Source organism: Glossina fuscipes, unplaced genomic scaffold (assembly GCF_014805625.2).
Source record: "Glossina fuscipes isolate IAEA_lab_2018 unplaced genomic scaffold, Yale_Gfus_2 28, whole genome shotgun sequence".
Taxonomy (NCBI): Eukaryota; Metazoa; Arthropoda; class Insecta; order Diptera; family Glossinidae; genus Glossina; species Glossina fuscipes.
The window spans coordinates 2,173,461-2,189,116 of record NW_023998423.1 but is presented as its reverse complement, the minus strand read 5'-3'; the positions used below and the strand labels follow the sequence as shown (position 1 = coordinate 2,189,116).

Sequence of the window (15,656 nt, the reverse complement as noted above, 5' to 3'; positions counted from 1 at the left end):
CAATATTGAAATCGCGCAATCCATGACCCAATAAAAGATTTTTCAATCTTTTTGCATCTTTTTTACATATATTTTTTCTTTCTTAGTTATTCAATGCGATCTCTGCAATGATTACCTGCAAAATGAATGCATCAGATACTTACAAGATTGGGAAATAGGATTCAGCTGTTACACCGCCGTTTAAAGCAGTTCAAACTATAGAAAAAGAGCTTTAAAAAAGAAATGCGAATAGACACGTTCAGAGTTAATGGATTTACTCACTTCTCTTTTGTTTTTTTCGCATTTGTAAATATTCGATATGTTGATAAAATTGTAATAAATAAAAAAAATATTCTGGGGCTCTGGAAATTAAAACTCATGCCTCACTTTCGCCTTTGGCATAAAACCTATGCTTAGCTCCGAATTTTTTTAGAAACGTTTTATTCGTTTATGAAAAAGTACAAATTTCAATTCATATAAGTCATGAAGCCACTAATCAGCATATAGAGTACAAAATTTTAGTGAATACAAAAAAACAGGGTTAAATCGTTCAGTTTTAAAAAAAGCAACAAAATTTAAGGTGTTAAGCGCTTAGGATCGCGTGGGAACATCGAAGTTTTTCGTATATTATCAAGACCCAAGTATAACATAACAACACGCTCCAAACCAATACCTCCGCCCGCGTGAGGTGGACAGCCAAACCGGAACGATTCAATGTAGGCCGCAATTTTATTAATATCTGAAATATGATAGTTTTTTAATTTAAATAACTGTATTCGCGTATTCCTTACCTATGCCATGGTGTTTAGCTCGTTCTGTCAAGAATTCAGCGTCATGTATACGCTGAGCTCCAGAGAGGATTTCTTCGCCACGCATAAACATATCATAAGAATTGGAATAAACGGGATTATTAGGATCAGGCATTGTGTAGAAGGGACGTATGGCTAAAGGAAATTTATCCAATATGTAAAAATCAGTGTCATATTTAGCCTTAACCAAACGACCAAGCATCTTTTCATTAGGAGTGGACAAGTCTTCTTCGTCGCCCGTCTCGATGCCAGCTTCGCGTAACATAGCAACACCATCCGAGAATTTTAAAACCAAGGAAGGCTCCAAAAATTTGAATGGCTCTACGTTGAATTGCTGTCGCACTGCTTCGATTTCAAGTGCATAAAGATCACGCAGCCCTTTGAACATGGCAGTGAAAGTGTCACCGATGGTATAAAGCACTTCATGATAGTGGTATTTGAAAGCCATCTCCAAATCAAGACCAACAAATTCAGTTAAGTGACGATGGGTATTAGAATCTTCTGCACGGAATACAGCACCCACAGTGAAGACTTTGTCGAAGTCAGCGGCAATTGCCATTTGTTTATATAATTGAGGAGACTGAGCCAAATAAGCCGAATCTGCAGAGAAACATTTTTAAGTAATCGAAAACTCGTAAAAGGATAAACCTTTATACCCTTAAAATAGCTAACAGTGAAGACATTGGCCCCTCCCTCACTAGCTGCTGAAATAATTTTGGGTGTATGGATTTCAGTAAATCCTTTTTCCGTAAGTATATCTCGAAAGAGGCGACAAACACCCGCTTCGAGTCGAAATATGGCCTGATTTGCTGGTGTCCGCAAATCTAAAACACGGTTGTCTAAGCGCGTATCTTGATTTACACGTGTAGTAAGAGCATCAGTGTCATCTAGATTGTCTGGACGTGAAGCATCTTCTATTTGCAATGGCAACTGCGCTTTAGCTTGTGACACCACGAATAGTTGTTGTACAGCCAATTCCAAATTTTGCTCGGTACAAGATTCTATTTTACTCGGCACTGCCACAGCTTTACCTTGAATATCAACAATGCTCTCCTTGTGTATACTGAAAAATTTTAAAATAAAAGCTTAGCATTAAAATAATTTTGTTAAAGACTTACTTGCCGGCAAATTTCACCATTTGTTTGGATGTATCACCACCCACAGATAAAATGCACTGTACCGTACTACTTTGTTGACGCAAAATGAGGAAACATTGTTTTCCTTTGGCTCTTGAAGTATGGACCCGACCTCTTAACCATATTGCGGATTTGCCAATATATTGAGCCAAATTTGCAATGGCCACAAAATGTCTGTCTTCATATTTGTCTTTTGACATAATAACCTCGGCGATTCCATAACGGCCCTTGGAACTATCCTCCGAATTATCCCCTGCATTATTGGCTGCTTGGCTAGCAGCTGCTTTATACTCGGCTTTCTGTAGGGAAGCAGAATGTCAACAAAAACCAAACAGAAATTTTAATCGTGGAGATATACTTTAGCTGCTTTTAATGCTTCTTTGGCTTGCTTTTTTGCAGCTTTTGCCGATGTGGCTTTCCCCTCAGTTGGCGGTGTAACTGAGTCTTCATTATCTGCTACCATTGCAAAAACACTTTATCTGTAAACAAAAACAAAAATAAATCCTATATATAAAATTAAAGCTGAAAATGACCGGCAATTGCGCTCATAAATGAAAGAAGCAGAGAGATTAATCATTGATAACAAAGCATTTGTCAACCACTGCCATTGCATTTACAATTTATTGCATCACGCCGATTTTTAGGTTTCTTAAAGAAATATATTTTTTTACGACGGCAGGAAACAATAAAAATAACGCGTGATGTAAATAAACTTCTAATTTTTAATATTTTGATGAAAATTTTTCCATAAAATTTAATTTTTTATTTTTATTCAGCCTTTACAAAATAAAATCAAAGATAATCATAAGTTTTCAAGTCATACCCTGTTTTTGCAATATTTATTGAATTGGAAAGCAAAATATTGACCTTTCTAATATTTTGACTACTTTTTTTAATTTTTACTTTTATATTAGTACGTCTTACCTTTTTTATTTAAAAATAAAAATACCGCAACAAAAACCACAACGATTGCTTTTTTTATGGCAGATCAAGTGCGAAAAAAAATGCAAAAAAAATATGCTGAAACATATGTTTTGACGTGTCAAAAGAGGAACGACTAAATATTCTTTACATAAAAAGCAGGGATGTTACTAATATAATGGACAAAATTGTTTGCAAACAAATATTAAAAATAAAAGCAATAAATGAACTTATTGATAATTTGTTTTTTATATACAAAGTGACTCTTTTATAAACAGACATACATTTTTGTACATTTGAGAATTATGAGAGCTTGGCAATCACGCTGCCGATTGTTAATAAACTTGAACACTTGGCATCATTGTCTTATATTCGTGCGTTTATCCAGAATCATCCAAAACAAGAGTGCCTAAGAAGAAAATTGCAAAATTGTTCTTTAGTAAATTTGAGAAGAAAGATAAAACAAATTTTCAGATTAATTGTAAAAATTGTTTTAAAAGGTAAAGATATTTTTTGTATACATTTACATTTCGAAACGCAGTTGTATAATTCGGAAAGGAAAGTGAAAGTGATAATTGTTAGCAATTGCATAGAGCTCGGTCGGCATAGGCGAAAACGACGTCGAATAGTGCATTTTACGCAAAACCACTTTGAGATCATGAGTCACGCGTTACTAACATTTACACAATTGTTACTGCCAAAGTACGTCCGTCCTTAGAAAAAAGTGCGGTGTTTTCCAAGATGACGACATCGATGAAAGTTTTTATTCTATTGTTTCACAAAAGCATATTGCATTCCCTGCAAGAAGTGCTGTTCTTATTTATACAATCACAAAATCTGTATATTATTGTTCATTGCTCTAATTCAAAAGCAGGGGAATTCTCCGTTTAAATTGTGATAAGTGATTAAACTTTTTAGGCACTTAGATGGCCTCTCCTGCGGGAGAGAAAAGCTGTTTCTTTAATCGATCTTGTCGTTATCGCTTATTTTATTATTTTATTTTCTAGGTATTTTTTTTATCTATTTCAAGTAGAAAGGAAAGGTGATTCAATTTTTGATATTTTGTAACCTGTAATATGTCGGGTAAGTTAATTTGTTTGGATTCTACTAAATGGATTTTCTTCTTTGTTTTTATAATGTTTCAGCTTTAATTTGTTAGCAAAAACTATAGATACAACTATAGACTTAACTTTGTAAAAGATAGTGTTTTGAAAATTGGGTTATTGTGTGCCGAAGCAGACTCTTTGTCTGAAACATAATGTCCTGGCAAGGTGGTGCTTATTACCAAGGTTTTATGTTGTATATCAATCTATTTTTTCTAATATTAATTATGTAAACATTTTAACCAAGTATTGCATGCTTGTTTACTACGCGTTACTAACACACTTCATAATTCTTTAACAGGTTTAGAAATCCCTATAAATGTCTGCTGTCTGCTACTATTTCATAAAAACCGTTTTCCTACCATTGAACATAAAGTAAACACTAGTTAAAGAAAACATCTTTTCCGTTTTAGAAATTTTTCTAATTATCTAACATAGCCAATCTTAAGCATGTTGTTGACTGGCTTCCCAAAAAAGTCATAAGTAGTAAAGAAAATTTGTTTTCAATAACTTAACCTAACAGTGTATTAAACTTGAAGGTAATGCATGTATTTTGTCAAATGTAGAATGTAGCACACAAAAAATTATTGTTAAACATAAGTCTTTGCGATATATAAAAATGAGTGATTTCGAAATTGTTTTAGCAAGAAAATGCAGTAAAAATGTTGCCTTTTTTTCTTTAATTTAAAGTAAATCCAGTAGGACCAATAAATGATCAAGTATTAAAGTTAAAATTCCTCGTCGATTAAATGTTGATAAGATGGTTTCCATCGATAAATTTAATTCAGATTTTGCAACTTATGAATATTATTTTGTTATTTGTCCAAAGTTCATTAAGAATATTCTATCAGCAAAATTTTGGCAAACATTTGCATAAGAGTTAAAAGAAATTTTTTCAGTAATGTCAATAAAGAATGCATAACCAGTTACCATGGTCTAAAAAGTGATTGCTTCGCAAAACCCAGAAGACAATAACAAATTGATTTCGGAGCAATAGAAGACGATCTTAAAAGCGATGAATGTTGTCAGGGAAGTAAGTTTAGCTACATATGCCAAACTCTTTTTTTACGCGGTAGAAAGGTTTTTTAGAAAGCCATGCGAAAAATCGTGTAAAAAAACTTGCGACGTATGGCAAATTTGAGGGTATGTTCCATAACTTTGAAAAAACGTGCAAGCTGAAAAGCTCTAAATATTTTTCTAAAATACCGTGCAAAAAAAGTTGAAAAAAGGTATTAAATATGTACAAAACGGAAAGAATTCATTTTTATTATATGAAGCAATCAACATTCAGTCCATGACTACAACATATAAAAATTTGATTTAAAATTGGAAATAAAAATCAATTTCGCAATCAATCAATTAACTTTAAACTTTAAAACTTTATTAAAAAAAATTTTAAATTAAATTAATTAAATAAACTACGAAGTGAACACTCGTAACATGAACTAAGTGCTGAAGTACGGTGGGACAAAGAAAAAAGTGACCATAAAAGTCAGGTATTCGCCGTAGCAGACCAAGTCATTAACAAGTATGTGGGTACAAATCGACCGACTTCTGATCTCGCCCAATTCTATTTTGTCCCTGTAAGATGATGTAAAAAAAATTATTTTTGATAATCGTGTTGGAGAAAAAGAACTGAGCGTATGTTATTGTTAATATATCCGGTTCGTTTTGCCTTTTTGCGAGCTACTCTTTAAGACAATAAACTCAATCGTGCAAAGACGAAAGTTTATGTTCTCTTGGATTTACTGCGTGATTCTGCTCTCAGCGATTGTGTGTAAATTGAGCATATTTTTTGTTTATATATAGTAACGTAAAAGAAAGCATTTTCTTGCTATATTGTGTTAATGCATTTTTTTTTTGTGTGTAGCTTGTAAAGCGTTTGCCTCTTTCCCCTTGCATAATACCGCAAACTAGTTCTTACCTTACCTTTTGTTTTATTCAGACTTGGCATAAGTTCTCCTATGCTGAAGTCCCAAAAGACTTGTTTAATTTCACATCTCACCTTTTTGTACTCAGCCCTTCCCAGTCACGGTTCTCCGCACAGAAAACGTTCGTATGTATGTTTTTTCTTTAATAACTTTTAATTCTTATTTGTTATTAGTCTTAGTAGTAGTCATTTTGCGTACAATATCATAAAATAAATATTCTGGTTGTGAAAATATGCTTTATAAGAGCAAATTTTCTCCTACGTGAAAAAGATTTGCAAACAAATAAGAAGATGGTGTATATAACAAAGCTATCGTAGTAATTATTTCTTTTATTAAAATTACAATGAAGGCTTTGTGCAAATCGTTTCAACGTTTTGTGGTTTTCATATTTGCTTGGTTTGATTAATCTCATGTATGTTTTATTTTAATTTAATTACTTTTCCATTTTTATTTAATACCGTTAATTAATATTTGTTTTTTTTTTTTTTGTTAACCAGATCCTAACCAACCGTTCTATGGTGGCGGCGCTTATCCTCCGCCACAAGGCGGTTATCCTCCACCACAAGGTGGTTATCCTCCACCACAAGGTGGTTATCCACCACCCGGTGGCTATGCAGCACCGGCTGGAGGTTACCCGCCACCCGGTGGTTATGCAGCGCCCGCTGGCGGTTATCCTCCCCCTGGTGGTTATGGTGCGCCTGATGGCGGTTACCCTCCTGGCGGGTACGTACCACAACCTGGTTTTATTCAACCACCTCCGATGAGTCCCGGTTACGGGGCTTACGATGATCCTGAAGCACCGAAAAATTTCTCCTTTGACGATCAAACCGTTCGTAAAGGCTTCATTCGGAAAGTCTATATGATTTTAATGGTAAGATATTCACAAAAATACAAAAATTCTTTTAATAAATCGCCCAAGTTTTATTTGCAATATTTTAGGGTCAATTGATGGTAACTTTCGGATTTGTGGCTTTATTTACTTTCCATCAACCCACTAAAGATTTTGCCAGGCATAATCCGGCTCTATTTTGGGTGGCTTTGGCTGTTCTCTTAGTAACCATGATTGCAATGGCTTGCTGTGAAGGTGTACGACGTAAAACTCCTATGAACTTCATATTTTTGGGTCTATTCACTTTGGCTGAATCATTTCTTTTGGGCATGACCGCTGGCAACTACGCTGCAAATGAGGTGAGTTATATAAAAAAAATATATGTAAATTGTAAAATTTTCGAGAAAGGTCTCTAGCAAGAATAGAACTAATATGCGCTTTGGATCGAATGTTGAATACCCATAATTTTAGGCCAACATGTCTAACGCAACTCTCTCTCATCTTAAAGTTTGGAACAATCATGCATAAAGAAATCCCTGAATCGCTTTTAAATTTACGTCCAACTTTTAGTGTCCACCATTCCAAGATGGGATTGGAAAGTAATTGGGGTGAGTCGTTAAGAACGATATGTAGATTGCACTTTTAATCGTCCTTGTCAGATTTCATAAAAGTGCGCATTGTACAATACGCGCTCGCATATTTAAAAACTCGATCTGTGGCCATCAGTAGTAAATGTATATGTAAGTAAAAGCTTCCTCTCGTACCATGAGCTCTTCCAAGATAGATCGGGTAAAAAAAGCGTCCGTTTTTTGTTAAAACGATTTGTTGAACGGCAGAGAGACAAGGAGCCACAGTCAAGGAAAAATGTTTATAAATACTGTAGCTTTTAGTGACTATCATAAACTTATGAAAATCGTCTTTGGAATAATTATACCATGCTTCACTTGTGATACAAGCCTGCGTTAAGCTTTCTGCGAATGTGAACAACGACCAGAAGGACTCGCATTCGCCTTTTATTAAGCTTCTCTGTCCCCCTGTCCGTATTGTATTCTTATGCCCAGTAGGCGGATAGCAGCTTTTGAAATATTTTGGTAAAATTTAAAACGTCGGCATGGTTTGGCCCAAGGACGAAATTTAATGGAGAAAAGACTAAATGGAGGCAAAGGAGATACTCATTATAAGATTTTAAGTCTTTCGCTTGGTTTTAGGTAGAAAATAATAAAAAGACATGGGACACAAATGTGAAGTATCCTTATATATTAGGTAGGTTAGGTGCTTTATCAGAAGATATATTCTTAAAAAGATTATCTTGTGTAGACTTTGCAATTTGAATAGACTTGGCGCAATTTCATGCACCCAAGATGCGGAATTCAATTGTATTGGACACATTTGATTATAAAACTTCATTAAGATGGCATTATTGCTGCTGCTGTCCTTTTTAATTCTCAAAGAGATGCTCGCCTCCCTTACTTGCGGCGATGCTGAAAGCAGCATGCACAAGCATGTTACGTCGACAATAGAATGACACGATACCTAAATTCTGAACTCTCAATTTGTATGTTGAGTTTCGGGTGAGAGTTTAAGAAGACATTACAAAAGACGACCGATTTTATATCGTTGCGTAACATGATCACTAATTCTCTTAAAAACACTCGCAACGTGCGTAAACAGTCGTCACGTAGGAAAAGAAATTCTTTGTAAATCTCCGCGAAATGTTTAGCCTAGTCGTCAAGTGCTGTTGGAAACATCGTGGCTGTAAATGAAAACACACAAGAAAGTTGTGCGAAAATGAAAAGAAGCTGTAATCAGTTCCATGGATTTAAAAAAGATAGGATATCCATTGGAAATAGAGTAAAGAACGGCGTTTTCAACATTTGTTGTTTTTTAATTCTGTCTTAAAGTGTCCATTCAATGTAAATATATATTTTTCTTTCAACTCTTCAATTAAAAGGTTCTTATGGCAGTCGGAATAACAGCTGCCGTGTGCTTCGCATTAACGCTATTCGCTATACAAACCAAGTATGATTTTACCATGTGCGGTGGTGTGCTGCTGGCAGTTATGGTTGTTTTCTTGATATTCGGAATTGTGGCTATTTTCATACCCGGAAAAATAATGACAATAGTTTATGCTTCGTTGGGAGCTGTAATCTTCTCCATTTATTTGATTTACGATACCCAATTGATGATGGGAGGGGAGCACAAGTACTCAATCAGTCCCGAGGAATATATATTTGCTGCTTTAAATCTATACTTGGATATTGTCAACATTTTCATATATATCTTAACTCTCATAGGAGCTACCAGGGATTAAGAAAAGCAAAAAGGAAACGAAAGGTAGTATATATGGTAAGAAGATGAAAAACCAAATTTTAAATTGATGTTAGTTAAACAGTAAAGTTTAAATTAAATAAGAAATCGCCGAAGAAAATTAAAAGTATATTTACCATAAATTTAAACTAACAATAATTTTTTGAAAAAAAAAAAAACTAAAGGAGCGAATTCATCGATATAAAAAAAAAGCCAATAAAAATTAGAAAAAATAAATAAAAGAAAATTAATCCTTATTTCCTTTCGTCACGTATTTTCTATATCCATTATATATACTTAATTTTAAAATGTATGCTCACCATTACTGGTAGACGTAGGAACGTAAGACTAATGAATTATTTGTATAACATACGTTAGTAGTAAAACAAAAGTATATATATATATATATATAACAATATGTATATGAAATCGAAACGTGTTAACTGAGAAATTAAAATAAATAATTTTGTTTTTTTTTTTTTTTTTTTCATTTTTTCGGTTTAAACCGTGTTCCTCTGATTTTGTAACTTAAGCCAAACTAAACCCAAAAATTTTCAATAAGAATAAAAATTGAAACAACGTCTCGTTGTTCTTCTAAAGCAGCGCATCACCAATTGAATATAATTAGTATTAATTTCAATTTTATGTAAATTAATTGTTGCTTAAACCTGTATACTTATTACAACACACTGAAATACATACATACCGATGCCTACAAAGAAAACCAATAAACATACTTATACATTAAATTATTATAAAAGCGGATAATAAACATATAAAATAAAATCTATTATAAAAAATATATATTTGTGTGAATAAAGGTAAATTATATTTAAAAAAAAAGTGTTGAAAATATCGATTGCAAAATTCTATCTGTATACCAGTTCATCAAAAGTTCTTAGAAATTCTTAAGCCCTAAAGCATTGTTGTGCAGAGATATATTTAGTTTTCGCGGACTAGGGGATTTTGAGATAGACCCAACTCCCATTACACTCAAAATAGTCCTGAATTGAGGTAGATTTATTCGTCCGTCTGCCCAACTTACCGATAGCTACAGGAAGATATTTTACCGAAATTTGGCACAACGACAAATTTTTTTTGGTCAAGATCGGAGCGCTTTTTCGACCACTTTCTATATAATGACTTGGTTTAAAAAGTCTTAACGTGAATTACTGTAGAGTGGTAGAGGATTTCTTATGGTGGGCCGTAGTCTAGCACAATGTTTCTACTCGTTCTCTCTATCAAAAATGTTTTCTACTATGAAATCATTCCTTTACATAATATTTTCCAGAACATTTCCAGCTTATGCTTTTACTAGCTTCCTAGACTAGAATTTTTTTCAAGTTATCTGATCATTTCTTTCAGCCTTCACATTATCCTTAGAAGATGAAACAAAGGTGTATTGACATTAATTTCGAAAAAAAAATCGAAGGTTTTGAACAATAATTTGGAAATTGTTACCTAAGGCAATTGTAGACATTTTGTGCATAAATCTGCATCATTAAGAAGTTATAAAAGAAAACTACGGAATTTGTGATTATTAAGTCGTACAAAAGTAGGAAACGGAGCTATGTAAAGCATATAATGCGAAGAAAGTACGCCATGTTTCCTGCAACGAAGCCTGTAGCGCCATTATTGAAAGGAAAATGTAATATTATTATTACAGGTAGACTTTAATCGACAATGTTAGAATGGCAATAAGATAAAATGCTACATTTGAAAAAAGTGACAAAAAAGTGGCCCATTAACTGCGACGACGGTCTGCGATTTACTTTAAGTCGCAGGTTGGCTTGATTGGGTAGGCCGCTGACACCGTCTAATATTGCAATTAATATTAATTATATCCATAATGAATAAAAAGCACAAGGTTAAAAAGTTAAAAGATTATGCTGGGAAGTGTCATTCAGGTCGGTGCAGTCACATTTAGTAGGTCAACTGTACGTGGAAGTTGAAGACGTCCGGAAACTGATCGATGGGTATTTCCCATCGGAACCACGAATTTTCTATCGCGGGGGCATCCATAAGCTACCTTATAAATGGCAAAGCTATAAGGTATATATTTATTATATTTTAATCAATCATTTGCTTTTTTTGGCAGAATGTATACAAATCAATGGGTGGTATAGAAATTCGAAGTTAAAAACAGCTGCAAAATTTATACGAATCGATGGGTGGAATAGAAATTCGAAGTAAAAACAACTGCAAAATTTATACGAATCAATGGGTGGTATAGGAATTCGAAGTTAACACAGCTGCAAAATACATTCAAATGAATGGATGGTATAGGAATTCGAAGTAAAAACAGCTGCAGAATTTATACAAATCAATGGATGGTATAGGATTTCGTATATATACATATAAAGAATCAGAAATTTAATTGAAATAAATCTACTGTGAAGGAAGAGTGATTTCAACAATAATCTCAATTAGAAATATAATTTCAAGCAATTTCAGCAAAGTCATCAAATAATATATACTGACGGTAAGTGCATTTCTTTTGTTTATTTGTTACTAACGAAGCGCCAATTAAATGAGACTTGAAGTTTAATGTCTTATTTGTTCATTTCTAATTACTCTAACACAATAAAAGTTCTTTTTGAAAGAAGGTAAAAATTTATTTTTTTATTTATGTATATAGCGAGATATTAATTGCAAATATATATATATATATTCTGTATTATCTTTTGATTTATACGTTACACCACGATTGTGTGGAATTTCGCCAAGTGTCTATTTAATTAAAAAGTAATTTTTAAGAAAAATATAAAAAATCTTTTATCGCTTTGAAGCGAACATTAGAATTCGTAAATAGTAATGAGATAGAGTAGCGAAACTTCGATACCAAGATGTTTTACGTAATCGTAAAGAGAGTACTAGTACTAGTTGTGATAGCGTCACTTGGCAGACCGGTGCCATTTTCTCCATCAAAGATTTAACCTACTTGAATAAAATTCGCGTAAAATAAAAGAAAAAAAAATGTTAACAAAACCTCTCTCTGAGTAAATTCTCCATCAACCATAATGCGGTTCTCAAACAAACATATGACCCCTTTATGATATTCCAATCCAAGCTTAGCCTCGATGAAGAATTTCGCGGGTACGCGATAATACCGCTGGACGATCCTGCTCCTCTACGATAATAAAATAAAGAAAATTAAATGAATTCGACGCCTTTCTTTCAACTCACATTCATATCCATTATGTAGACCGGTGAACAACGCTTTTGGACCCTTTAATAATTTTTAATATTTTGTTGCTTACATTCAAAATGTTACGTTTTCATAATTTAAACAATTCTTTTACTTCGTCACATACCGCACCATGTTGTCGCTGTGAACAGTTTTACTGCATTTTTGTCTCCAGAATTTGTGCCGTGTCGTCAATTTGCATATCCAATTCTTTAGACCAATTAACTAAACGGAAAAAGTTGAAAGATATCAAAATTTTATTATCGGACAAGTGTAAATCGATTCAGTAGTTGATGCTGATCGAGAATATGTATATTTAGAAGTGGCTCTGGAGCTTCTTCTAGACGTTATCAACATTTTAATTAAATGAACGTAGCCCTGATTCTTCGGTGATGAGTATAAAAGCAGTAAGCTCTCATGAAAATTGACTTTTTGTCAATATGAATTTCGGTTTATGCGGATAAGGATTTAAACTTAAGCTACACGAGTAACTACATTAAGAAATATCCAAGAACATGATTTGTAAGTTTATTTCGCGTGTAGCGACAATATTATATGAAATGTGGAAACGCCTGTAATAGATTATCGTGATTGCTTAGTGCAGACTTTTCTAAATTAGCTTATTTTGCTATTCGACAGATTATGTTATCATAATAATTCGATTATGAAAATAATGTTTCCATTGGTTGACAGAATCTGTAGCTAAAAGAACGGATGTTTACAGTTCGATTCATTTAACTCATTGTTATTTCAAGTACAATCGTAATTCGTAATTCTATTGCTCTGATCCTTATATTCTTGTAGTAAGTGTAAAGATACATTTGAATTTTTACTGCTCTATTTATCAAGAGACAAATTGCCTTCATTTTACTCATTTGAATAACGTATTATTTATGTGGGAATTGACTAGATATGATGAAAGAATGTTCATACTTACTTCTGCCGACGGATAAAATTGGTTGCTGCAGCTGGTTGCGGGGATGGTACATGCATTTTATTGCTTTTACTATGATTATTTGATGTAACTTTCGCTAGGTAGTGGGACTGTTGATTCGTGTGCTGTTGCTGTTGAGAATAAGAATTAGAAGTAAGTCTGATGTGATTACCAATAGAAGCTGTGTTAGGCCCAGGGAAACGTCTGCGCTGAAATTGTCTACCATTGGTAGGAATCCTGCGTGAATTCACAAAACTACGTCCTTCACTAGAACTGTTTTGTTGGGATTGCTGAAGGGGATTACCTACTAAACCATTGGAATCATAGAAAATATAAGATGTACCTTGAATATTTACTTGCCGTAGCGCACCAACATTTCCTATATTAGGATTACGCATAATTTGCTGAATATGTTGTTGTTAATGTTGCTGTTGACCAGATGTATACGTACTGGCTTCACGATCGCGTCGGCTCATACGGACATGTTTAGAAATTTCACCTAAATTAAAAACATTTATTTGTTTATTCATCGACCCAGTACTCACACACCTAGCTTAGCTTTTGATAAACCGATCAGCAGCATTTGAGCTTCTGGACGACTCAATTCCTTTCAATTGCAATGTGGCGAAGAAGGCAACTTGCTGTATGATGAATCGTCGTTGATGACTGCATAATGCTTGGTTTTTGTTGATAAGATTGTCTAAACAGCAAATTTGCGAGATTTTCGCCATTGCAAATAGGAGTTTTCCGTATCTCGTTCCTTCGCATCGTTATTAATACCGTTTCCCTTATTAGGACTAGTATGAGTTGTAATATGAGTGGTATGAGAACCAAAGGGATTTGCGATAATTTAACATTTGATTTTGAGCCAGAGCGAATAAATATGGTAGATCAGATTTATTTTGTGTATTCATTGTATTCTTCAAAAAGTCACTAATCGAGGCTGATGATTGTGTGATATTTGAAATGTGTGCTATTTTGTGCGTATGGTGACCATTTTGGTTCAATCTATAGAAATTTGAAGTAATTGTTAAAAAGTGGGAATGTAAGGATGCAATTTTACAATCTAGGAAAATATCGGAAAAACATTACAGGTTTTAAATATACAACTGATTTTAAAGATCGATTAACAAGCAACCCAAATCGCTATTTCGCGAAGGTCTGTCATATGAATGGGCGGTGGTAGATGTATAGCTGCAGATATAGATGCCGGCTTTTCCATCATCTGCTTTTCGATCAATTTTTGTATTTTAAGTGCACGTACCGGTACTACGAAAATTTCCTTTAATTTCGATTTTTTCGGAAGCTCCATTAATGCCATTTCGTTGTTAGGCTTATTATCTAAGACTTTAACCTAAAATATCAATTGATTTCACTATATATTTAATTATATCAATTTGGGACCTCAAAGATTATATTGCAAAAATAGTTAATTTTCACGACTTTTTCACGGTTTTTCCCAAAAACATTTGACAGGCAGCAAAAAAAATAAAACCACATAGATAATTAGTATAACAAGGAAAAGCTGCAGCTAAAGATAGCAATTACAAGAAAAACTTTGTAGACATATCAACGATTTACGATAGGTACGACGAGATATACTTGTGATCAAAGAAATTAATACTAACCTGACCATTCGATACGTTTTTCCGTTTCTTGGTTGCTTACAAGTCGTATGTATGCTGTTAAGAGGGACTCCAGAGATGAAGTTGTCTTAACTTGCACAATACATTTTTCATAAGACATACACTAAGCAATATTTTGGCCGTGTTGCTCATTCCTTAAAAAATTTGAGCTGGCACCCGTTCTTTTAAAAACCGTTGCTTTAAAGGAACCTTACAGGTGCATGACAGCTACAAAATGTTTCGTTTAAAGCAGAATTTGCATCAACCTCTACAAAACAGTTCACAGTGCTAAAAAGTGAATAAATAAATGAAAAAAATTAATAAAAACAAACAAATAAATTCCAAGAAAATATAAAGAAAATAAATACAAGGCGGACCTGGCAATTTTTAGTTTATAGGATTTAGTATGTAATTGTTTTTATTATTTATTTGAAATTTTTTTATAATTTTGTATTGTTATAAATTTAGAATGTAAAATTTTTATGTAAATAAATTAAAATTAAAAAAATTGATCGTTGTTTTATTTTTATAATAGCTTTTTATAAATAAATAAATAAATATATACTTTTAGTCTATAAGTTTTAATGTCTAATTATTTGTATTATTTATTTATTTATTTTATCTAATTCGACTTGTTATTTCGTTTAAATTAAAAGATGCCTGGTATCGATCAAGAATTCCATGATGTGCTGAGCCGTATTCTTCGGGACTACCCGAAGTTGTGGCGTCCCCGCGGGGGGCCACAATTCGGCCAGTATCAGGAACTGGCCGAAAAAGTAAGCCAGGAGCTGCAGCGAAAAGTGTCCGCAAAAAAAGTGAAAGGAAATTTAAAAGATATCAGGCGGCGTCTGGAACGGTTGGACCAAGGATCGTCCACCTGCATGAAAACTTCCGC

At 33.5% G+C, this 15,656-nt stretch overlaps 2 protein-coding genes across 6 annotated transcripts; one reads left to right on the top strand and one right to left on the bottom strand.

The window, feature by feature from the left end:
* Positions 1-462: 462 nt before the first annotated feature.
* LOC119636349 (aspartate--tRNA ligase, cytoplasmic) lies at positions 463-2,950 on the bottom strand. Its single transcript, XM_038031656.1, has 6 exons — positions 2,849-2,950; positions 2,283-2,403; positions 1,907-2,223; positions 1,445-1,851; positions 771-1,388; positions 463-718 (listed from the first exon to the last, which is right to left on the bottom strand). The coding sequence occupies exons 2-6, from the start codon at positions 2,385-2,387 to the stop codon at positions 555-557; spliced, it is 1,611 nt and encodes a 536-aa protein (XP_037887584.1). The 5' UTR covers positions 2,388-2,403; positions 2,849-2,950; the 3' UTR covers positions 463-554.
* Positions 2,951-3,227: 277 nt separating this feature from the next.
* On the top strand, positions 3,228-9,111 carry LOC119636350 (protein lifeguard 1-like). 5 transcript variants are annotated; one of them, XM_038031659.1, is made up of 6 exons: positions 3,228-3,345; positions 3,853-3,887; positions 3,991-4,134; positions 6,377-6,750; positions 6,819-7,067; positions 8,660-9,111. In XM_038031659.1, exons 3-6 carry the CDS (start codon positions 4,104-4,106, stop codon positions 9,017-9,019), a joined length of 1,014 nt encoding a protein of 337 aa, XP_037887587.1. In that variant the 5' UTR covers positions 3,228-3,345; positions 3,853-3,887; positions 3,991-4,103; the 3' UTR covers positions 9,020-9,111. The 5 variants fall into 5 exon arrangements, with proteins under 5 accessions (XP_037887587.1, XP_037887589.1, XP_037887586.1 ...); XM_038031661.1 differs by lacking the exon at positions 3,853-3,887 and having other exon boundaries at positions 3,991-4,116; XM_038031658.1 differs by lacking the exon at positions 3,853-3,887.
* The last annotated feature ends 6,545 nt before the right edge of the window (positions 9,112-15,656 follow it).

Bases quoted from the DNA above. Each gene is read 5' to 3' on its own strand.
- LOC119636350 (XM_038031658.1), top strand. From the start codon at position 4,104: ATGTCCTGGCAAGGTGGTGCTTATTACCAAG. The intron at 4,135-6,376 runs GTTTTATGTTGT...TTTGTTAACCAG, and splicing joins AGGTGGTGCTTATTACCAAG to ATCCTAACCAACCGTTCTAT. The intron at 6,751-6,818 runs GTAAGATATTCA...GCAATATTTTAG, and splicing joins AAGTCTATATGATTTTAATG to GGTCAATTGATGGTAACTTT.
- LOC119636349 (XM_038031656.1), bottom strand. From the start codon at position 2,387: ATGGTAGCAGATAATGAAGACTCAGTTACACCGCCAACTGAGGGGAAA. The intron at 1,852-1,906 runs GTAAGTCTTTAA...AAAATTTTTCAG, and splicing joins ATGGTGAAATTTGCCGGCAA to TATACACAAGGAGAGCATTG. The intron at 719-770 runs GTAAGGAATACG...ATCATATTTCAG, and splicing joins AGCTAAACACCATGGCATAG to ATATTAATAAAATTGCGGCC.